Source organism: Asterias amurensis, chromosome 16 (assembly GCF_032118995.1).
Source record: "Asterias amurensis chromosome 16, ASM3211899v1".
In the NCBI taxonomy this organism is placed as follows: Eukaryota; Metazoa; Echinodermata; class Asteroidea; order Forcipulatida; family Asteriidae; genus Asterias; species Asterias amurensis.
In genome coordinates this window covers 12,554,796-12,580,644 of record NC_092663.1, presented here as the reverse complement: position 1 = coordinate 12,580,644, position 25,849 = coordinate 12,554,796, and the positions used below count along the sequence as shown (strand labels likewise).

Below are 25,849 nucleotides of genomic sequence, written 5' to 3'. Positions count from 1 at the left end.
CGTCCCATCCGAAGGACGAAGCAATATCGCCCTGGGGATTCAAACCCACACTCTGCTGATCAGAAACACCAGAGTTTTAATTCAGTGCATTAAACCGCTCGGCCAAGACACTTCCACAAGAATATAGACCCCATGCATAATGTGAAACATGACTACGATGAAGTCCCGCGCATGTTTTTACACACAAAGATGAGATATCATCCAATATTTTGCCTCCTTTGGTTTCAGTGATGGCCTTTAGGCCTTGGAGAGGTCGCTCTTTGAGAGTGTAGCTTGTGTGCACGAGTCTCCTTGACAGACTTCACTCTCTTCCTTCTTGTTACTTTCTCAAATTCCACCTTCCTGTACAATCAATAATTAATCATCTCCGAGGTCTTTATTCTGGATAGGTTGGGGGACACTTCCTCGTCGGCTTGGTACACCTGCTTTTGTTTTTCTAAATGAACTTTATCCCGGACTCAGTGAGGCTCAAGGTGCTTTAACATTCAGATTTTCATGCAAGGTACGTGGGACTTTGTTTGAATTATGTGACATATTCCTGTAGGCACCATATGTGTATGTACATGTAATGGTTGACAAGATGCTGTGGCGCAATATGCTGCCAATCAAACCAGGAACATCAAGGCAAACCCAATTTCTTTGCACTGCTTTCTAAAAATAATAAAAAATCGGCTTTTATATAGCACCCTAACCCTAACCCCAAAAGGGTCCCAGGGCGCTTCACAGAGGTTTACGAGACACACAGGACCAATGGCTTCACGTCCCATCCACAGGGTCATGGTTAAGTGTCTTGCTTAAGGACACTTGTTGCCACAACCGGGATTCGAACCCACACTCTACTGATCGGAAACACAAGACTTTGAGTCTGTGGCTCTAATCCGCTTGGCCATGATGAGCCATCGATGAACTTGGCCATTTATATGGTGAGGGTCCAAATTAAGGGGAAAAGAGGAAGAACTTTTGTTGTTCCAATACTTCATGACACGTACCTGGTTCCCTCCTTGTCCGTGACAATTGAAGAAGCCAACTTTCTCGTTCTCTTTACGGCCCATGTTGTCCAGACACTTTTTGGTTTCTATGTGTCGAACCTACAAGTACAGGTCAAAGGTCAGAGGTTAAAGGTTATGAAGCAAACAAACAGAAATGTGATGGGCTCTACAAAAATATGCTGCTTTTTAATATTTTTAATATTTTGAGTTTATATAGCGCTTTTTCACTCCGGAATGGATGTCTCAAAGCGCTTTCAAGCATTGGGTTGTTGAGTGTTGTTGAGAGAAAAAAAAATTTAAGTGATTTCTTACTTCTTATGGTTCTATTTTTGCATATTTCTCAAACAGAATCATTTTTCTTTTTTATCACTAAAGATGAGTCAAAAATTGGTGTGTTTTTTACCCTTTTGCTTCATAAAGGTAACTTTTACAGTATTTGTTGTGTTTAATCAAATAGGCTTTACCCATTACAGGGTCATTTTCAGATTATGACATCATTTTAGGTCGTAACTTTATAACCAAACATGACACAAGTGTGTCAAGATATGTCAAAATGAAGCTTGTTGTAGCCATTTATAAAACTCAAAAGTAAACTGTCCTATATTACATGTACTTATTTTGGGAAGATTGCCAGACTCTACAACTGGACCTTACCTCTCCAATGCTTTGATAGTCCATTCTGAACTGCGACTCAGGGTAAATATTGTCAAGATACCACTGGAAGTTTTGACATTCGAGTTTCTTCCGAAGGTCTCGTCTTAAAGTGACGTCTCCATATTCTGTTTTCCTGACACCTTGAACGAGAGAAAATTAAGCTGAAAATTTTATTTTTTTACAAAACAATAATAAAAACTAGTTTTAAAATAGTTCTTCCACAATAACCAAATCAATGTGCTTTACATTACTGCCCTGGTCACTAGGCCAATAATCCTTCCCAGCTAGCTCCCTGGGGAGTATAAAGCCAAAGCTGCCGTGCGCTCAGAAGGCTTTTTCAAACACAACATCAACATCTACCCTTGCATTACCATACGCATTTATACCCCTGGATTGAGAGAGGCAAATACATGTACAATGTATAGTAAAGCATCTTGCTCAAGGCCTAACGTGTCTCGACGGGTGAAATGAACCCCTGTTTACTCATTTCAAAATCTCAAACATGAAATTATAAAATTAAAAAATCCCGGAAACTCTATGTAATAGAAGTCAATCGAGAAACAAAATAAGTCTTGGTAGATCTATCAAGCCTGTCCGACAAGACAAGTGTATGTGTGTTGAACAGGCGATACAAACAATTAATGTACTTCACCATTTTCGACGCTGTGGCATTCACCATCCAGCTATTAAAAAATACCAAATATAGCCACAACTTGTTATCTTTCAGTCCCAACCCACAGCTCAGAGAAAAGGGAAAAAAGGTTATAACAACACGCTTCACAGCTGACCACATTGATGGGTTTGTAGGGTTTAAGCCTATCGTCTGACGCCCCACGGGGAAGACACGATAAACTTGACAGAGCGTTATATCCACACCGGCTTGGAGCAATTCACGCGAGACTTCACAACGAGTTCAACAGCCACTTTCATGGCTAAACTGACAAACACGCGTAGGCTCTCTCTAGGACAGCTGTCAACATGTGTGTGATCGAAGGAGGACACTGTTGTAGACGTGTAGTTCTCAAGAGTTTAGTTTGCGCGGAAAATGGAAGTAGTTTGCCAGCACCATTTTAAAGACACTGGACACCATTGGTAATTGTCAAAGACCAGTATTTTCACTTGGTGTGTCCAAACATATGCATAATATAACAAAGCTGTGAACAAATTGGTGTGTGTTTGCAGATGCATAACAAAAGGCTTCAGTGAGAAGTCATCTCTTTCTCAAAAACTGCGTAACCTCAAGGGTTCCGTTCCTCACAATGTTTTATACTATCAACAGCTCCCCATTACTCATTACCAAGTAATTTTTTTTTGGAAGATATTATTTGGAGTAATTACCAATAGTTTCCAGTGCCTTAACTATCAAGCAAATACATATTACAACAAGGGAATAAAAGAGTTGGCTGAGGTATTGAACATTTGTCCTAAACTGGCAGGGTCATGGCTGTGTGATTAAGTGTCGTGCCAAAGGAATCTGAGCACGGGTAGCTCGGGGAGTTTGAAGTTTTCCAGGACACAGGTGTCACGACCGAGACTCAAACAAACACTCTGCTAAACAGTTTGGTGCTCTAATCTGTGACACCCCCCCCCCCCCCACCCAAAAAAAAAAAAAAAAAAAAAGTCTCCCTCTCTGTTCTCCATACCTGGTGCAATCCTGTAGTAAAAGTTTTTATATTCATCCATCCAGACCTCGGCCAGTCGCTGGTTGTTTCGATTGATGATTTTTCCCGTCCCGCCGGGGAATGTGTAAGGTGTTGATTTACGGAAAACGTGACCGACGTGGGAGCAGGTTACAATCTCTAGGGTTCCACCACACATCCATATCTGGGGAGGAAAAAAAATGAAATTGTTACAGAAATTCATTTTCTTTTCACTAATATTATTTCCATTGCCGCAACCACAATAAGCCAAGAGTGATTTTAGGAGTCCTTGTACGTAATATAAATAACATATACATGTATAACCCACATTTGGTGCTCAATAGTGGATGTAGTAAACCCCCCCCCCCCCCCCCACACTTCCATTATACATGTATGTCCTACTTGTATGCTTGGATTAAAAAAAAATCGCTAATAGCGGATTTTAAGATGGGGATATTTTTGTATAGGAGGAAAATGTGTGTTTAAAGGTGCTATGTCAGATTTTTGACCGATTTGACCCACAAATGTTGATGGGGATCGAGAAAGTTACAAGATTTCATTTTGAGCCATTGCTCAAAGTCCGGCAATTATTAGTAGCAGTGAAATAAAGTGCTCAAAATTAATTTTTGTCGGGATCCCAACAATGTATCACACGACCAATTCTTATGTGTTTTATAAGAAACGTTTTAAATTTCTGTCATGGTTCCTGACCATTAAGAGTAAAAGTTGAACTTTTTTTCGTTAGAGCGGGTGATACTCTTTGAAATACCATTCACTCCAAAAAATCTATTTTTTTAATGTTTGGGGCCAAAAATCTGACATAGCATCTTCAAGTAAGGGAAAATTTAGGAGGAAACCCTATGCTCCATATTGGGCATGTTTTAATAATCCAGCTAAGCTTGAGGGGCAAAATAGTCTGAACCCCACGTGTACATTGAGAATGCCCATTATATTGATGCTAAGGCACACAGGGTGTCTGACTAAAGAGGCTGACAACGTGATAAATCTCTAATCTCATTCTTGAAGAGCCTTATTCCCACAAGCAGGTGCAACTGAAGGTGAAAACAGCTGTCATTATAATTTCTAGAGACAAATTGTCCCTAAGAGTGGGAACAACTTTGGATTTGGCGCCTCAGGACTATATTCAACCCCATGGTCTGAACATCCAAGACATAAACGATAAATTCCTTCCTTTTTAATCATTAATTGCATAGTGTACATAAGGAGGGGCACATGTCTTCCTTTTTAATCATGTTTTTTCCCCCAATTCCTCCCAACACCCCTCCTCACCCCAACAAGAAACAGTATTTTAAATGAATCATTTAGAGGTTCAAACACTAATTTCTGTCTTCAGACATGAACAAACGGTTTTGAATGTTGTGTTTTGTGCATTGCCCATGGCATGTACATGTACATGTGTACAGAAGTCTTTTTGAGGATTTTTGTTTTGAAACAGCATTATCTGTCAAAATTCGTTCAGAGGAAAAGACTTGTTTAAATACAAATAAAAAGTATGTGAAATTTCCGGCCAACAACTTCAACTCACCTCTCCGAAATTAGAACTTAAAAAACAACAGAACTATAATGGCCTGTGTCTTCTGTATGCTCGCTCGGCACACCTGTTTAGTGTCCCATAAGCATGACTTACTCTAAACGAGATTTCCAGGTTTTCACCGCCCCAAACGTCCATTCCAGCGTCGTACGTGCCAATCTCCTCAAAATAGTCCTTACTGATCGCAAACAAACCCCCGGCCATCGTTGGAGACCTGGAATGAAAATGAAATGAAACAAAAGAAAACATTTACTGTTTGGAATAACAGCTGAGCCATTTTGAATCTCCCACATTTTTCTATTTTTTTTTGTTCGAGGAGACCAACAAATTTTGTATATCATTCAAATTATGGACTTTTTGTTTTTAGTATCTAGATGTCTGCAGGCAATCAAAAAACAACTCCAAGTTCTTGCAATTTGCGTTTCCAAAAGAAGCCTTGAGAGCAAAAGAAATTTATTTCAGGGGAACCTAAAGCTGCTGGGAGGGATTAACACCTTCGAAGGCCTTCGTAGAGTTGTTATTATATAAAGTGTATTTTCCAAAAGGTTGTTTTTACAAGGAAAGACATCTAGCCTGCAAAGGTCCCCGGTCCAATGTTCAAAGTTAAGTCGTCGAGACATTTGCCAATCTTTGCATACGACAGACAAAACAGACAAATTTATGCGCTCAGTTGCCAACAGCTTTTTCCCTCCATCCTACAATCTAGACTGTTTTTGTTTTTTGTTTTTTTTTAAAGAGGAGTAATCAATTCCTTATTTTAGCATCTGAGAGCTTTTACATCTTAAATATTTCTTCTTTGTAGTAGCTCCTTACCATAGAATGGCTTTCAGCCTATACATGTACTGTTACTAGGCAAACTTGCCTTTCTTTTTTCTTTCTTTTATTTTTGAAAGACTATCTAACTAAGTTAATTCCCATTAGTTTAAACTCTTTCTGTGCCCGCTTTTTTTAGAGGTTTTTAGAGTGATGATTATGCAAGTTCCTACATTTTTGGGTTTTTATTAGAAACAAAAATATCAAATAACAAGGATCTATGTTTGTGCGTTGACACAGACTATAAATAATCAATTGGTGAAATCTGACTGTTTCACTTTGGCTTCACCTCATGAAATGGAATAGTCCAGATTTGTACCTCATGATTATGGGTGCGTCCGTTTAGCTACCCTGGGTCGACCCCGACGTGTGGCGTTTTTTTTTTTTTTTTTTTTTTTCCCAGGACGAACGTGTGCAGATAATTACCCTAGTTCGTCCTAGAAAAAAAACTGCCACGCACCGGGGTAGACCCAGGGGAGCTAAACGAACACACCCTTTATTCTGCCACTCTTAACTCATATGCATTCAGTGATTGTATATTAAACCTCATGCAAATCTAACATCCGTTAAATATCCTTTCGATCTGTAAAAGATGCGCCCTGAAGTAATTGGATGATATTTATAGATTTTTGACATCACCACTAAGTAATAGAAATCTTCAGGTTTGATCACAACAAGATCGAAGTCTTTCGCCTCTTTCAAGAAAAGCTGAAGGCCAAAGGAGGCTGAGGAAAAATCCCGGGGGGAAAAACTTGATCAAATTCAGGTCTGGCGGCATGTAGTGGGTTGCACGTACCACAGATGAGGTGCGAGTCACCGGCATGGAGGCAATGAATGAAGTCAATTGCCTCAATGCCCCCTGGTTATTGCCTCGGTGCCCTTCTTGAAATGCTTCAGTAGAAACTTTTCTTCATATGTTGCCCTTTTGAACTTGCCTTGGTGCCCTTGCCCTTATAAAAACACAGCATACAGGCCTGCACCGCTGACTGAACAAGTCTGAACCTAGAATCCAGATCTTAGGAGGTACATTGAAATGGTGGCATGTCCACTTTTTGACAACCCCTGGAGTTATAGATTCCAACAAGCTTCTGGTAACAGTGTCATCAGTGCTTGAAAAGTAGATCAAAGAGCTTGAATTCTCTAATGTAGAGAAAAATATATCATATTTGAAGATTTAATTTCTTTAAAAAAAAAGAAAAAAAACAGTCTTCGTTCAATTTATTTTCTCGATTTCAATACGCACACAACTTGCAAATCTCTCGTAGTTCATACAGCAGGCCTACAGTTGGTGATAACAAGCTAATGCTATGGTTATTTTTACTTTCAAGAATTTTGTATGATTTGAATTTGAAAAGAAGATTTCATTTTGCAAAAAAAAAAAATTGAGATGTTTTCTAAATTCTGATCGCGCGAAACTTGCAAATCTATTGCAAATCATTTGCAGTCCTTACAGCAGGCCTACAGTTGGTGATAACAAGCTAACACTATGGTTATTTTTACTTTTCAAGAATTTTGTATGATTTGAATTTGAAAAGAAGATTTCATTTTGCAACAAAAAAAAGTCGAGTTGTTTTCGCGCGAAACTTGCAAATCTATTGCAAATCTTTTGCAGTCCATACAGCGCGCTCAGTTGGTGATAACAAGCTTATGCTATGGTTATTTTTACTTTCAAGAATTTTGTATGATTTGAATTTGAAAAGAAGATTTCATTTTGCAATAAAATAAACTGAGTTGTTTTTCTAAATTTTGATCGCGCGAAACTTACAGCACGCTCAGTTGGTGATAACAAGCTGATGCCTTCAACCTTGAGAGGATTAAAACTGATTATAAAGTAGATCAATCCCCTCAGGCAAAGTTCCTTTAAAAAAAAAACTGTATTTCAATCACTCCCTGGAGTAGATTTATTTCAGAGAATTTGATCAAGGGAGGGCCCTTTAGGGTAAGGTTGTTTTTCCTTTGTGAAGGGCAGTAAGGACATCTTTTAAGATCTACTGAAACATTTCAAGGGTCACCAAGGCGTTGACCACGGCCTCATTTCATGGCTCTGCTTACTCTGGAATTCTGCGCTGACAGCCAGTAAAGCTATTTGCTTCACAGGGCACGGTAAGCGCAAAAAAAAACGTGGTAAAAAGAGCAATGAAATTGTACCCAGATAAGAGCTGTTAAGCAGAAAATGCTATTGAGAAATTCATTTGCTACAAAAATGAAAACTTAATGTAATGTTGGTAACCGGATTCTGCTAAGCGATACTTTTCTGTGCTTAACAAGTTTCTGGCCTACTAGCTGGAATATGTACAACTGGGCTTATGACCTGGTTTAAGAAGGACACCCTCAACTAGGGTTCAAAAAAAGGTTGCTCATCCAAAATTAAAATACATACCAATCATTACACACTATTCCATGTATCCATATTGCATACTGCCACATCCGTAAAAATAATGGGCATTGTTTTATGTGTATTTTCATTTGAAAGGATTGTGCGTTATATGCATAACAACTGATGGACACATGGTTTTTTTTAAGCCTTACACACAGCATAAATTAAACCAGGCCTGATACTTCACGGAGGCAACAAAGGCGATTGCCTCAATGCCCCCTGGTCTTTGCCTTGGTGCCCTTGAAATACAAGAGAGATTTACAATTACCTCATAGGGTGCCCTTTACCAAGGAGAAAATGCCTTGGCGCTCTTACCCTTTTAAAAACAGAGCATACAGGCCTGTTAAACCCAACCAAAAATATGCCCAAATTAACATCCAAAACGCAAGACATGGGCAGTGGAGTGAGCAAAAAAAACAGACACAGTTTCACTCATCAAATTAAGTATTGAGCAAAATCAGGATACAGTTATCGATTAATCGTCAGTGGTAAGGTCACCATTGTCATGGCGACGCATCTTCTTTTGGTGCAAGGAGCCACTAGGCTGAGTCAACAACAACCGCTGCCCTCCAGGGTCGAGAGAATTAAGACCTTCCATCTAGGGACGACAGGATGAGAGAGTGTTTTATACAATAGTAGAGTGACTTAAAGGCGTTGTCTTTGTCTTGTGTAATTATAGGGTGTCATGGCTGAGCAGGTAGAGCACCGAATTCATGTTCTTAGACCCAATTTCATAGCTCTGCTTACCGTGAGCACTGGTAAAAGCTTACAGATTTGCCCGAGGATAAATGATGGTAAAAGCACAGGAGACTTTTGGTAATTACTCAAAATAGTTTTTGGAATAAAAACTAACTTGGTAACGAGCAATGGAGAGCTGTTGTGAGTTAAAAACATTGTGAGAAATGGCTCAGACTTAACCATTTACTATAATTGTTTCTCTTCACCCAGAGGTATCAATAAGTTCTTGCGGGGGTAGAGGTTGACATAGTATTTGAAAAAGACATCAGAGTGCCGTAGAGGTTGACATAGTATTGGAAAAAGACATCAGAGTGCCGTAGAGGTTGACATAGTATTGGAAAAAGACATCTGAGTGCCATGGGGCGAAGAAAGCTTACAAGAATGTTATTGGACCAATGAGTAGGACATTAATAAAAAAGCGCATTAAGACGTTTTTGTTAACTCGCTATAGAAGAACCAGTTATTATGATTGTTATTGAAAATTCTGACCTCTGCTCTTCTTGTAATAACTCCAGTTACTGCAGTTTTACAAATGAACCTATTTGCAAACGGATGTTATATTTCATTCGTAGAAATATGTGCTGATTTTGCACAGAAAAATTTGTGAAACTTAAGCTGTCAACGTCACGCTTTCCTGCTGCCATGAGTACAGTTTGTGTGCAACACGTGTGTAAATATGTGCTGAGTATGTGCGCAGCATGCACATATTTGAGCAACGGTAAAAGCTAACAGAGTTGCATAGGATAAAGGCAATGGATACGTTTGGTATTTACTCAAAATAATTGCCATAAAAACTAACTTGGTTGTGAGCAACTGTTGAAAGTATAAAACATTATGAGAAAGGGCTCCCTCTGAGGTCATGTAGTTTTTGTGACAGAGTAAATATTTGAATCCGAGAAAAAATTCAGGCCTCAACTCAAAAGCATCTTTCTCAGGCATCTTTTTTTGTGCAACAAGTTTGTTTTTGTTCTTTCATTATTCTCTTGCATTGTGGGACTGGTCTTTGATAATATTACCAAACCTGCCAGTACCTTTAACCTTTACACAGACATCAGTTGCTAAGCCCCTCGGTATGCCATAATGAAGTTGAATTGCATATACATGTTTATAATAAAGATTCATTGCGTTTGTAAATTCATCTGTCACCTAGCAAATACGGAAACTGACTTCTAAATTATAAGATCTTGATAGAGGGTAACGCATTGCCAGTTGAATTGGGTTAATAGACCCATTGATGAAATGGGTTAATAAATCCATTGCACCGATGACGCCAGACATGGCAACAAGGTCTGCTATTTTGGTAGTCAAATTGCGCATGGTAAAGATATGAAGCAACCGAATGTGGGCATCACCTTTAACATTTAAAATGCATACTGCACAGGAAAACCTGAATGCAAAAATTCGCAACAATAACTTGCAACAGTGCTACGAAATATTTACTGCAAAAACTGCTGATGTGACGTAAACATTCGCTTCACCTTTGCAGAAAGTATGATCCAGGCTTTAGACTTAAGGAATTTGGCTTAAAAATGGCGCAACTTAAAATTGATGAACACATCAGGTGAATTCGGTCAAAATAATATTTTGAGTGGCCACCTGGGCCCAATTTCATAGAGCTGGTTAAGCACAACAAGTATTTAAGCACCACACTGGTATCCTGCTCATTTCTGCTCAGCAGGATATGGTTAGCATCGTAAGCAGCTCCATGAAACTGAGCCCTATTTCCGCTAAGTAAGACTTTTGTGCTAGCCAACTTTTTTGCAAACTAGCACCATATTCTGTCATTTGAGAAAGACACCTTTAAATTTATCAATACATGCTGGAACCCGATGCTGTTCACAGCCAATATTGAACCTATACATGTAACTGTTCGACTCAAAAAAGCTTTAGGGACAAAGTTCAAAATTTACTGCATTGTTACACTGAGAGAAGACCCTTGCTTCACCATTGATTTCAGAGCTGAATCGTTATTATATTTGGTTTGCGGTAACACCATGTGTGTATCTACTTGGCAGGTAGAGTTTGTTCTTAGAGAACTGTCTTTCTTTTTTCTACTACCGCAGAGTAGATGTTCAGGGGTTCGGGAGACTTCTCAGTTCTGAAAAGAACTGTCCTGCTTTGTTTTGTCACGACATTCTTTTTCATACAGTACGAACCAGTAAGTTAGCATGCCTTTTTCGTGTGCTTACAATTAGCAACACGGTTGGCATGAAATGCGCAAAATCAGCCGTAAAGCAGCTGTATGATAGTGGGCCATGTTTCTACAACCCTAGTCCAACCTGTCTCATCCCCACCTTCCACACCTTCCTATGACATTTTTCATTCCCATTCCGGACCTTAACGAGTAAACCACAATCACACCTACAAAACAACATAACTCTCAAAAATGCATCTTTGTGGAGCATTCTTTCGTTTCCTCCTTTGTCCCTGCATCAAACAGTTTTTCATAGACCATGTAGACTTTGTGCACATATTTCCATATGGAGCACCCCAGTCTTTAGAATTCCCCTATGGAGACGTCCTTTTCAATTTTGCCGTTTGTGTTTTGTCCTTGTTCTCCATAAGGCAACGAAAATGAGCACGATGCCACACACATGTTCCAGTTCACACTAACATAATGAAATCTTTTCCACTCGTTTTTTTTTTTTTTTTTTTACCACCTGTACTATGACAGCCCACCACAACTTAATCATCAAGGAGGGACCCTCACTGTACAGCCTCAACAAAACCAAGTTAAATCTTCTAATGAAAAAATCGTGAGGAAATCAGTCAGGGACGCACCCGGAGTTTAGCGATGTCTCGAGAAAAGGCCACGAGAGCGAGAGTGAATCAGTGGACGACATTAACCAGTGAAGCATGTGTGACCTTATCGCTTTTGAAGGGTGGGGGGAAGGGAGGAGGAAAGTAAGACACGTTGTGCCTCAGGGGAGGGGGACAGGATTTCAAACGTCTCAACTGCCAGATTTACATTCAGAAAGTCTCCTAGAAAAGTTTTCTAGGAGACAAGTAGGATTTAAAACTTTGCATGGTGGAAATACAATATACATAGTAAGGTTTGTGGTAACACCACATATTGACAATTCTCTAAATGAGTTGGGGTGGTTCTAAAATATGCTGGTTTCAACTCAACGCTTCAATCAGTGTGCTCTGATCATCTTCTGGAGAAAGCTTGCAGACGTTAACAATTTCACTTTGTTTTGTTGGGGGGTGGGAGTTAGGAGAGAGAAACAAAAATGGCAAAAGATTTGAGAAAAGGTGAATTGTTTCCTGTCACACTTCTGCATCAGAATTTCAACGGGGCAAGAGAAGTTTACAATTCAAAGCACCCGACATGCAACTTTGCAGTTGCTGAAAAAGAGGAAACTTTGTACAGTTTTCCTGGGCAATTTTTATTTAGGAGAAGAAGTGGCATCACCTTTAGGTAATCCCCTGGCTGCTGCTTCCCAGGCACTGTCTATGATAAGAATATTAAGCAGGATTTATACAGCATCAAACATCAAACCAGTCAATGAGTGCTTTACAATATTAAAAAGAGTCAAAAGCATCGGTATTAAACCAACAATATTACAGCAAACAATTTAAATAAGACAAATACATGTAGCACATAAAAGCACAGACAGCTCGTCCATCAATGTAAATAACCCACAAAGGAGGCAAAAAGAGCGGCATATTGTGTCAATAATAATAAAAAGTTACAGAAACGTAGTAAAGTTTCAATAAAGGAAACATTTAAGGCATTTACAGGCTGAACGGCGCACATCCTGGCTGTCTCATCACAAAGGGCACAGTCATTATTTTATTGTGAATAAATGTCGCAGTCAGCGCATGCGATATCGACAAGCGCACAAACTGGACCTTTTTTTCAAAAACCCCTCTCTCTCACCCAAAAGTGTACAAAGGAAAAATTGTAGGTTATTTAACATAGAAATACTTGTATTTGGATTACACCGCATGTACATAATATGCAAACCTTGTTTATTACAAACACAGATATAAGAAATAAATGATCGAATGCAGATAATACATTATTTTATACCATAATTTCCTCCATACAAGACATCGCTTATCTGATTTTCAAAAGGTTAAATAAAATACACAGTAAAACCCCTGCATCTTATATAATGGTGCAAAAAAAGCCATGAACCTGTGTTTGTTTGTATACAATGTAGTTCACAACGTTTTTTTTCCCAGAAAACCAAAGTGTTACTGCAAACATTCACCCCTCCCTTCCAGATAATTGTGAACGGCCTATATAACTGGGTTAGGTGAGAGCTGATAATTCCACAGTCACGGGCCTGCTACATTATAATGCCGACAGCCCCCTTTGAAAGATATTAAATTTTAGGCATTCGCCCTTTTAGTTATTTCAGACGTCTTGCTCCGATACTATGGACTCATTTAGCGTTACACAGTCCATTAATGATGATGTATGGGAGTGTACATGGGTAGAAAGTTCAATACCGACCCATTTGATGAAGTGCAATTAGCTATTAAGAACGACGCCAAACTCAAAGTCAATGTGTGAACAGCGCCCCACTGCAGTGTAATTTGTTGCCACAAATTGGAAAGAAAATACACTCTAGATGCAGTTTGTGGGTTTCTTGAAAGGGGGACCATTAACTGGTGATCGCAAACATGTTGATCATTAGTTGCAAAGCAATGTGTGATGCATCATTGGTTTTTCTAGGCATGTCAGAAGTGTATCCAATCCACTTGTTTCCACAAACCAGTTGGAAATAAAATTAAAACTGAATTGTGTCAATTTAATAAAAAAAAAATTCCATCATCACAGAGATCTAGTATTTCGTATTTGCGCTATATAAAAAGTTAAACATTTCTAGCAGGCATGAAACCTTGATTCTGATTGGGCAAACCACAGCAACAAGGAGTACCATGAGGGGTGAGCTTTGAAAAATCTCACGCATAGCTAGCCTCTGGACTGGGCATCTCTGTAGTAGTAGTAGTAGACCATGTACAACGTACTCAACACTGGCCATCCACAGCCGCCCACCCCCCCCCCCCCCTTAAACAACATCTCACTATGAGACCAAATTACATGTAGCAACCTCAACACCAAAATTCACTCGGTAATCAACATCTATTTTAGAAAAGGTTGTGAACGAGCCACCATTAAATAAATTACATTTGAAATTCTAATCAGCAAGCACATGCAGCCATATACAGCAAAAGACCCCCCCCCCCCAACTAACCCCAGAATCAGGGAATACAAGATGTCATCATCGGCCCGGCCTTCAGGACAAAAGAAACAGGCTCGATGTAATGGAATCAATGTTGAAGCCTGCAACATTGTATGTGAATCTGTAAGTACCTCTGGCGATCAACAGAATGATTTGTGCTAACCTTTTTGTTTGTAAAAAGTTCATACTTCCTACGCAATTGCAAATGCAATGCAAATAATTCACAACAATTGAAATGTGCTCACAACTCTTGGGAAACATTTGCTGCGAAAACAGTCCGGTGTTGTCATCATTTGTATAGTATTCGCATTCGCAGGAAGTACGAACCAGGCTTTAGTAATACATACGCCTCTCTTAATATTTATGCATGAGGTACGTCACAATGCTGACTCAAAACGAGGCGATGGGCGCAGCCACTGTAAGTGATGGGGGACGTGCGCCCATAGCCTCATTTTGGGTAAGAATTATGACATCATGCATAAGTATTAAGAGAGGCGTATTTAGCTCTACATATGACAAGTAAATTATTTTGCAAGTCCAGAAATCACAAGGAGTGGGAATGCAGTCACTCTCTTCTGCACTCCCTAAACTTTTTCCGAAGAGCGCCAAATAAAGCAAAGTTAACAGTGGATTTTAAAGCAAAAATTACAAAACAGAAGCTCATTTTATGGCATCAACATGTACACAAAATTGTATTAGATTCATCGTGGTCTCAATATTGGAGCCGCATACTCATAAGGAGGTTGGCTAATTTAGGTATAGCATTTGTCCAATGAAAACATGGACATTTACTAGCTGACACAGGCACACATAAATAAATAATAATTTCATTTCATGGCACCATGCCACACGGATTCATCAGGGATTCATCACAATCAAATAAATCTCACAGGAGGATTTTCTACGGCCTTTCCGAAGACCGGATTAGAATTTTGAAAAAAAGGTCTCACCATGGCTTTATTTCTCAACCAAAGAAAGGCCTACAATGTATATATGAACATTTACAGAGACAAGTAATCTGTGGAGAATTAACTTAGTTATTCCTCTCAAGAAAAAAAAATGAAAGACATCAGCTTTTCTTGAAATCCCCAGAGTTTTCTTGTTTTTCCGAGTAGAGGAGAGTCTTTCTGAATAACAATTGTTGATGTTGTCAGGAGAGATGGGACGTTCCCCGGCAGTGTATTGCAACAATATGCATATTCAAATTGATTCCAATCAAGAAAATGGCATCTTAGCTTTCACCAGGCCATCGATCCTTAGTTATTCTACAGGGCCCGATTTCATTGCTGGAGCACAAAATGTGCTTACTGGAAGAGGGTTACCAGCTGAAATACTTGCTTACATAAACTGTTTGCAAATGGTTTTCTGCCTAGTTTTGCTTAGCAGATAATTACCTCACCAATGATCTTCCTATCCTGACAGAAATTGGACATTTCCCGGGCAGTGTATTGCCACAATATGCATGTACAATGAACAATGTATGAAATTGATTCCAATCAAGAATATGGCATCTTAGCTTTCACCCTGCCATTGATCCGTAGTTATTCTACAGGGCCCGATTTCATTGCACAAAATGTGCTTACTGGGAAAGGGTTACTGGCCGAGAGACCATGTAATATGAGCTGTTTTCAACTAGATCCCTGCTTAGTGTTGCTTAGCAGAAAATTAATTATCTCACCATCGATCCTTGTGATTACGACAGTACCTGATTTCTGGCTAAGCAAAAAACATGTGCTTACTGGAAAAGGGTTACTTGCCGGCCCAAATATCATGTATGTAATACAAACTGCAATAAGTTTCCTGCTTAACTTTGCTTAGCAAAAATTTATCTCACTAATCATTCTCATTTATCACCATTTAATAATCCTCCCATCCTCACTATACAAAGCCTGACTTTATTGCTTAAGTACAAAAGTGCTTAAAATGGAAAAGGGTTACCCAAGCCACAATATGAACTGTTTGCAACTGGTTTCCTGTTAAGTTTTGCTTAAAACTTAAATAGTCTCACCATCCATCCTCCTATCCTTACTATACATGTAGGGGCCCGATTTCATTATTATTCTCGTCTTGTTAAGTTAATTATGGTTAAGTAAAACGTTTGAGCTACCAGCCCGGTTGTCTTGTGGATTTCAACCCCCCCCCCCCCCCCCCGAACAAAACAAAAAATAAAAAATAAATAAATGCTAGCCCTGTAACAATTTGGCCACTTACATGTGCCAACATTGTCTATATGCTTCGGCCACGCTTCTCTATCCAAAAGAAAATTATGTGAGCATTGACGTTTTTGTTTCTTAGAGTATTGGTTGCTTGTAAATTGCTTCAGTTGATATGGCCCTATTATCGACTCTACGTTATGCCTGCAGCATCTAATTGCAAATCTAAATCATCAACCTATTTATAGCCAGAGCCTCTCTTTTATAACATTACTGAAACAACATGAGCCTCAAATTTCCCCAGAGTGTCCATCGGAAATCAACAATTTTCTGGGGCACACTGGAGGAACGAAACTCTGTAACAAATCCCGAGCTCGCTATCTTTCCTTTCCACATAAAATACATCTCAAAATTTACCTAGTCAGTTTCCCTTGTGGTTTTTATTGATAAAATACATCTCAAAAGCAAATTTAATTTCCACACGCACTTAAAAACTACGTGTCCAAATGCAGATTGACCCAAAGTAGAAAAATCTGATTTTAAAACCTGCAAAGCAATGCAGTAGATGTTGATGACAATCTTGAAGGACAAATAAACTGATAATATCTGTTGCTAACGAAACCGTCACAAACATCACTCTTCTCAAATCTTAAGATTTCACGACTTATAAAACACCTTTGCAGATATTATTGTTACAATACAAATTCACCCAGTCAGTTTCCCATGTGGTTCATTACTTGATATTTAATATTAAAATGTTCTCTTCACTCAAGGTACTGTAATTCTCTGGCTGCTGCCTCCTAGGTCAGGCCTGTACGGTTCATTTTTGAAAGGGCAAGGGCACCAAGGCATTTTCTTTTTTGTAAAGGGCTTCCTGTGAGGAAATTAGGCCTGTACGCTTCATTTTTGAAAGGGCAAGGGCACCAAGGCAGATTTTTTTTTTTTTAAAGGGCACCCTGTGGGGAAATTTCTACTGTAGCATTTCAATGGCACCAAGGCAATGACCAGGGGGCAGGGAGGCAATAACCACCATTGCCTTTGTGATTTATTGGGCCTGCTATAGGTTGTATGATAAACTTGGATGTGATCGCTGGCTACACAACAGTTAACGATTATATGGCTTCTTCCTATTATTGCCGCTAATTGTGCTGTTGGATGTGTAATCAAGTGAATGTGAATAACAAATCAATCAATAAATAAACCGGGATGGCTGATCAAAAATGAAACAGCTCTGTGTTTTTCCATATGAAAAATACCTAATGGCTAGTTTTTGTTTTTGTTGTAATTCTTCCTTAGTTGTTCACCACTCAACAAGATATGTCAACAAATCCAGAGGCAAATCAAATTCAGGATTACTCAACTTAAAGCCAGTGGACACTATTGGTAATTGTCAAAGACTAGGGTTCACAGTTGGTGTATCTCAACATATGCATAAAGTAACAAACCTGTGAAAATTTGAGCTCGATTGGTCATCGAACTTGCGAGATAATAATGAAAGAAAAAACACCCATGTCACACGGAGTTGTGCATTTAGATGGTTGATTTCGAGACCTCAAGTTCTAAACTTGAGGTCTCGAAATCAAATTCGTGGAAAATTACTTCTTTCTCGAAAACTATGGCACTTCAGAGGGAGCCGTTTCTCACAATGTTTTATACCATCAACCTCTCCCCATTACTCGTCACCAAGAAAGGTTTTATGCTAATAATTATTTTGAGTAATTACCAATAGTGTCCACTGCCCTTAAATCCAGATTACTTCAAAGATACTGTTTCCCCCCATAACAAGCACTATCTGACAGCAAAAAAGAACGAGCGGGGTTAAAGGCACTAGGACACGTTTGGTAATTGTCAAAGACTAGTATTCTCACTTGGTGCATCCGAACAAAGATGCATAAAATAACAAACCTGTGCAAATTTGGATTCAATTCGTCATCAAATTTGCAAGAGCAGAAAGAAAAAAAAAACACCCTTGATTGCATTACTTTGTGTGCTATATATTTGAGTGAGAAATTACCTCTTTCTCAAAAACTCTGTCACTTCAGAGGGATCCATTTCTCACAATGTTTTATACCATCAACAGCCCTCCATTGCTCGTTACCAAGTAAGTTTTTGTGCCAACAATTATTTTGAGTAATTACCAATCATGTTTCCAGTTTCTTTACAGATGTAGAGATCTACCTTCACATCAGAGCACTGATCCCAAAGTGAAGGGGGGGCAGGCAGGGGGGCAGGGAAATGAACTTGTTTACAACGAGGTAGAGCAATCGAAGACACTGCTCACCGAGGCTGAATTCACGCCTCAGTCAAGGATTTTGTGACATTTTACGGTTTTCACTCAGAGCCGTTCGGGCGAACGGTCTGAATACAGTTACCCGACAACTCTTTGGCTGGGAATTCAAAATTTCCCAGAGATTTGAAACCTTATATTTGGTTGATAAAATATTGGAACTACATGTATATAAGGCAAAAGACTTTTATAAAACATGTTAAGCGTTCTGTCTTTTTGTAAAAAGGAAGGAGGGTACTTTTTTCTTTTCTGTTTAGGCCGCTCAACACATTTGTAAAGACAACCGGCTGGGCTATTTTTCAAAAATTTACATTTTTTTTGTCTGAGATCATTTAAATGTATCCTTTCTTCCTTTTTTTTCTTTTTTTCTCAAGTTAAAAAGAAAAAGAAAAAGAAAAAGGGAAGTTGCATCTTAAAAGGGACACTAAACATGATATTGTTTTCATGTTTTGGAGGGCCTTAACAGAGATGAAGTGCAAATATGATAATCTTTTCTTATAAAGCATTTTGAGCCACATGTAACTGGTTTTAGTATGGTATAGATCAGTGACGCTGTAAATTGTTGTGGATCCAATGTGAAATTAAGGTCTTAATTCTTATTAAGATTCCCATCATCATCGTTGTCCTTATCATTCTCATTCCCTTCTTCACCCACCTCCTCATATTCCATCTCCTCATTTCAACTATAACCAAGTTCTCATCAAATGATGCATGGCATCTCAACGACTCCCTGAGTGAGTTTTTTGGGGATCAGGCGTCACTGTGACAAGTAGTTCAGGCTCATTGATTTGGAAGAAACCAACTAATCATGCTAAAGCCAGTCACATTTAAATTGTTAATCAGTGACAAAAAGCATTTCGCTATTGTATACTACAGATATATACACCAGTTTGTTTTGTGTAATGTGTACATACATGTACGCACTAATATGCATGTTGTGTACACGCCTGTCAGGTTAAACTAATGGAAAGCAGATTGCGCCTAGGATCACCAAGGGAATTTATTTAAGGAGCTTGCATGTATCTTCGTCTTGAAAAAGTGCACGGGCAACCGCAAGCTATGGGAGTTGTTGCAAAATGGTGAATTGTTTCGTTATGATCACAGTGCAGTCACAATTGAATAAGTGAAATTATTACTATAATACTTCTGTTGAAAAGACTCACGTAATAAAGGTCTAGTCACCAGACTCAATAGATGGTTAGGACTGGTTTACTGCCCATACTCCACACAAATGCAAAGCAAATTTTGGAAGACGCAATAATTAGTTCGCCCCATTTTACCAATTGTGAAATGAAAAGAAATTGCTTCTCTTTCAGCCACCAACCATTGATAGACCACGATTTCTGGCCCGAAATTGCTCCTCATTTTGCATCAGAATTTCTGAGTGATGAAATCTTACACCTACACTGACCGATTTCGCTTATATGGCAGAGCAAAATAAAATGCTCCACAAAATGTTTCAGTTGCTACTCAAAAATTACCATTTGCTCCTCAATATTTGCATTCAGTGTGTAAAACTTTCTAGTCATATTTCCTTGCTACACAACTGTATGCAAAATAGCTAAACGAAATCGTTCCCTGACCTACCTCAATGGTTCAGTCCTGTCGCCATGACGTCTGTCTGTCTCCCTCTTTGGCACGGGGTACCAGCGGAAGTTGAGTTTCCAGTTAAAACCACCATAGGTCAGATCGGAACCGGTGTGAAAGGCAAAGTTTTCATCGCTGATCACGTCAATAATTGGACACACAACATTTTTCCTGCAGAATGATAAGAAATAATTGAAAACTTATTATCGGAAAGTAGCAAGATTTTTTTTTCTTGACACAAAGTTGGGTTTCGGTAAACCAATAGGGCCTTGTTGAATTGATGTAAAAGTGTTACTAAGAATGCCTACTTCCTTTAAAGCTGTAGCCATGGCTATGGTTTCATCAGCCACTTTGAAGCAATGTGCTTATTCACCATGGGAATCCAAATTGGCAGACAAACCAAAAGCCGCTAATGAGCCGCGACAGAAAAGGCAAACTAGTTCATCCTCCTAATCTGACCGACTTTCTTTATCTTCGTCATTATCAAAACCCAGAGGGGAACTTTATCCTCTTCAAGGACCCTCCCTCATCCGACATTTCTTAAGGAAAATTAACCTGAGATGATGGAGTATTTGGGCCAAGAGTGCGATTAGGGTCCCATTATATCTGCTGAACCTATGGGAGGCCTTGAGATGAGAGGCAGACATTTTCTACTTTTTGTTTTCGTTGGAGATGCTGCTGGCTGGCCTACATCCAGGAAAAAGTTCAATTAACTGGCAGTCACAACAATTAACGGGAAGTAGTGTATTTCAACAAAGGACTGACCATGACGTCTCTAAAGTTTTTTTAAACATGACTTTCAATACACATTTCTCACTCGACACGTGGAGAAGTTTCATAAATGACAAACCCTAATATTTGTGACTATTTTGAGTGCATTACAGTTTCTTTTTATTCTTTGCATGTCCGATTAAATAAACCATCTACATGATCCATATTAAGTACACGTATCCTCATGGTTTTTTTGTGGTCACACATGGTCTCATGTCATGACAATTGCTACATGATTTCACTCTTCCCTCTTTTAACAAAAATTGTTTAAAAAAAAACATTTAAAAAAGGCAGCTGCTAAGAGTTTCCAGCTTGCCTGAAGACTTTTTAAAAGATGGAGTGATTGGATACATGTACTTCAGCAGAGTAAGTCAATAAAAAGCGATCCACACAGCAAACTAGAAACATCCCTTGAAGTCGATCAAGCACAGAAAAGCGTGACAAAAAGCTGCGACACACAATCGCCCGAGGTTTCCCCCTCCCCCAAAGGAATGTATTGATGGTTGAGTGTCTTGCCTGTCTATTTGGCGGGTAGAAGAAGCTATCATTACCTAATCAATGGCAGAGGGTGGAGGGGGTGGAGGGCTCACGTGAGAGGACTGAGTAACTTGAGGGTTTTGTGGAGGTGCAGTGGAGTTGTGTGAGATCCAACCTGCACGAGCAGAACACTTGATAACTAGTGTCCATTGCAAGTGAAAGACACATTATGGATTTCTTTTCTATTTTTTAACGAGTCAATATTTTGCGGGATAATATAAATTACAAAATCTACTTGTTGGTAAGGCAAATAGGGATCGGGTTCTGAAAAAAATAAGAAAGAAATTGCAAGATTTTTTAAAATAATAAGAAGAACACAGGTAATGTGCCAGTATCCATCACAGGTGATACTATTATGGCACAAGGAAGGAAACACAATTATCCCCTGTTCTCATAATGATCGCATTTTATTGAAATATTTCGCTGCGCAAACATTTCTTAAATTTTCACAATTTTGTTACAAAAAAACTCTTGATGAAACTGCGGACGGATCAGCTCGTGATATTCAGTACTTTACCCAATTATCATCGGTTACAATCAGGTAAGCTTTTCGTCTATGGTTACATATTGAAGTCCTGGATGTTACATCAAGGGTGGCCAAGCTACCTTTAAACTCCCTGCAGCTGCTGGTGATTCGTTTCTGATCCCGCGGGGAATGATAGAATTCCGTCCAAAAGCTTCCCTCTTATTCCCAAATCCTAGCAAACTTTTGCCCTGCATCCTAAGAAACTAAAGCTGGTACATTGCCAACAGCCGCTTTTACCTAAATGACAGAGAAAGGTCTCTGAACTATCAATTGAATACAAGCCCGAAGAGAAATTAGTTTGTACAGGGAGTATAGATTTTGTATAAGTTTTATTTTTTATTTAATTATGAGCTACGAAAATCATTAAAAAACATTAAATTTTGTACCTGCTCATGTATGTTTTGTTGTCATTTAGCCTTTGAGAAAGACTCTGCTAGGGTTGAAACGTCAGGCCATTAACTATTTTTTTCTATTTTTTTCTGTCACATGACCTAATTTTTACATTTAGGAATACCTTGGTTTGAGCAAAAGCTTATACTCTGAATAAAGATACATAGCGAGACCGCCAACAATTGGGGCTAAATAGCACAGTTTGAAGAGCATTACTTCATTAATCCAGAGGTCGTGGGTTCAAGTCCTGCTCTTCTGAAAACAAATTTATTCATCACCAAATTGTTTAAAATTTACCCAGTCAGTTTTCCCTCGTGTAACATTACTTCCAATTTGAAAAAATAAGTCACCTCCCCTAAAGATGATTCTCTCCTGCCACATCCTGTGGTTGTTTTTTAAAAACTTGGGTGTGATCCCTTGAATGGCTTCTGACTGGAAATAAGATATTGACAGAATAGCGAGACTGTCATCATTAGGGTTGACTTGTGGACAAGTCGTTTAATAATGGTCTGTCGCCGTGAGATAGTGGAGTTATGTGGCGGATCAAATACTGCTCTCGCTGGATCAGTGCTCTCGCGCGAACTGCTGGTTGCCGACTTCTCAGGACCATAGTCTCTGAGAGCAGAAGTCTCGCGGGTTCAACAGTCTTGCGAGAATACCGCAGGAATCGCAGGGGGATTCAGAATAGAGTCGGAACGCTATCACAACGACAGACATTTAACGGCTTGTCCACACGTCTATCATTAGGGATACAATTTGTAGGTAGCTCAGTCATGCCCTTTTTCTTGTATGCATGTACGAATGTCTAGAAAGGGTATGTAGGGCAATCATAGGTACATGCATCTTGAGTCCATGAATGTTTAATGTACCACAACTGCATCGAGCTACAAATGTACATAATTATAGCAATTAGAATACACCTCCTCGATAGTACACGCGACCACCAACCAACCAACTGACTCGCTCAAATTATCAGACTCCGTAATCCAATAATCTGCCATCACCCTAGAGTAAACATGCATGCCTCAACACTCACACACACGGATTATCCCACTTTAAAAAGCAGCTTAACCTCAAATAATCCACTCAGATCTGTCAATGACCCACTCCACTGAGCAGAATGCGAAGAGGACGAACGCTGACCTATCCCACTATTCGGAGAGTGAGCCCCACGAGGGAGACCTGGGACTGGTGTTCACCACCGACCAATTTGTTTTCTGCACATTCGAATTGCCACTGTTGTAGTGCTTTTTAACAGGGGAAATCTTTTTTTTTTTTTTTTTACATATATCGATTCAACAAAAGGGAATCCTTAAAAAAAGGGGGGGGGATTTTTTGAGGATGGCAATTCTAATGGGCAGGGGAAAAAGTGCGACTGAGCTCGTTGCGTATAAATCACCGGATCGCATGCCACTCTCTTCAAGATGAATGGTAGTAATAAGGTGCATGCTGCCCAAACTCAACTGACAAAACATGCCACTCGAGAGGGTGTGTATAGTGTCATCCGACGCTCACTCTTTACACAAACCGCTAAGGGCTTGAAGCTTTATCTAGAGAAACTCTCAGCGTGCTCTCAGCTCCACGTGTAGGTAGACATGTGGACAAGTCGTTAATGTCGCGGTGGTGGCGTATTTCAGGAGACTCGAATACTGCTCTTGCGCAAAGCTGCTGGCTGCTAACAACTCCCCCTTATAAATGAGACTGCACAAAGCATGAGACCAGTAGTCTTGCAGAGGGCCAGCAGTTCTTGCGAGATTATCAACAGTCTCATGGACTCGCGGCAAGAGTCGGAACGCTATCAACGTGACATACATAAACGACTTGTCCACGAGTCTAGCCTGTAGGCTGCGGGACAGTTTTCCTCAGCCATGGGTCCCCGTGCTCCTGTGCATACTGTTCCAATATTTTCTAGCTCATGGAAATCACTCAGCTGATAGGAAATCAGACAAATTCGCTGATAAATTGGTTAAATAGCCAGGCGGATCTCAAAATAGCCTGGCTTGGAAAATTTGCTCCATTTGACATGCTTCGTTTCACTCTAAGATGCGAGACAATCACTGGCTCTTAACTTGATTACCACAATCTGATTAAGCCCCAATGTGCGTGCACAAAATCCCTTAGAACATCAACCATTTTTCGGGGAGTAGAGGGAGGAGCAGTCACTAAAAATAATGTAAAACTCAATTTTATAAAATGTTCTCATATTTATTTTATCTCATTACACTGTATCCACACAACCTTATGAATGGGGTTTTGGGGGTCCTGTTTTTGTTGTTTATTATTCCAAAGCAAAGACACTTTCTGAGCATTTTTTTCTGCTAAGCAGCTTTATGAAACTGGGCACAGATGAAACTCATCCATCAAGTCTGTTAAGAACAATTTGTCTGTGATGTTTTGCAGCTTTGTGTGTCTTTAAATTAGCCTAGGAGCCTCAATTTCACTAAGCAATATCATTCATCATAAGCAGAATTGTCAGTACTTCCATAGTGATTTGCATTGTGACATGACACTGTGCTTAACAACTACTACCGGTTCACAGTTAAGATCAATCTGAGCTCTTTGTGAAATTGGCCCCTGGAGAACTAGGATTTAATGTTGCTTTACAAATTCTCCAACTATAAAAAACAGCCTGCTTCCCTCTGCAGCTGCACTCTCATTTCCGCTCAGCCAGATATGGTCTATTGTTCAGTTTAATAAAATTAGCCCCCTCCCTACCACCCCCCCTCCCCAACCATCCATTCACATTCACAAGCAGTGCAATAATCAAAAGATGCAATAAATAGCATTCACATGAGGAGGCATTGGCGTCTTTATCAGATTAAAACAAATTAGACACGAACTCATCGCAGACGATAAAATAAAGAGCCTCCGTTTTTTATACAAATTGACTCGAATGACGAAGTTACTCGCAACCCATTGTGCATGCTTCCGCACAAAAGCCTTTTTTAATACATCACGTCCAGAAAATATTTATATATATATGAAAAAGTTGATTGAATCTTGCGAGATCCAGGGGCGTTTTAAATTAGATTCAGTCTATTCTTAGGAAGAAACCGGCTGGAAACGTTGCCTCAGTGAGTGGAGAGAGAGAAGACCATTAACACTGGCATTTTACCTGCCGTTGTGACTTTCTTTTAGACACTGCGCTTAGTAAAGGTGGAGCTGTGCAGATGTTGGTTGTCAGAGGCATTATGCTCACAGACGTCAACATAACAACAGCTTAACTTAAAGACACTGGACACTATTAGTAATTGTCAAAGACTAGTCTTCAAAGTCGGTGTATCTCAACATATGCATAAAATAACACACCTGTAAAAGTTTTAGATCAATTGGTCGTCGAAGTTGAGAGATACTAATGAAAGAAAAAACACCCTAGTCGCACCATGGTCACACAAACTTGTGTGCTTTCAGATGCTTGATTTCGAGACCTCAAATTCTGAATCCGAGGTCTCATAATCAAATTCGTGGAAAACTACTTCTTTCTCGAAAACTACATCACTTCAGAGGGAGCTGTTTCTCACAAATTTTTATACTATTAACCTCTCCCCATTACTCGTTAAATCAAAAAAGGTTTTATGCTAATAATTATTTTTAGTAATTACCAATTGTGTCCACTGCCTTTAAGAGGGAGAGAAAT

At 39.4% G+C, this 25,849-nt stretch overlaps 1 protein-coding gene across 1 annotated transcript in view; it reads right to left on the bottom strand.

Annotated features, from left to right (window-relative positions):
• Positions 1–25,849, bottom strand: part of LOC139948617 (polypeptide N-acetylgalactosaminyltransferase 1-like) — a 72,467-nt gene that overhangs the window by 6,414 nt on the left and 40,204 nt on the right. The window contains exons 6-10 of the mRNA XM_071946811.1: positions 19,989–20,159; positions 4,932–5,049; positions 3,287–3,467; positions 1,644–1,783; positions 990–1,088 (exon numbers count right to left, since the gene is read on the bottom strand). Coding sequence (XP_071802912.1) covers positions 990–1,088; positions 1,644–1,783; positions 3,287–3,467; positions 4,932–5,049; positions 19,989–20,159 — 709 coding nt within the window. The remainder of the gene's footprint in view (positions 1–989; positions 1,089–1,643; positions 1,784–3,286; positions 3,468–4,931; positions 5,050–19,988; positions 20,160–25,849) is intronic.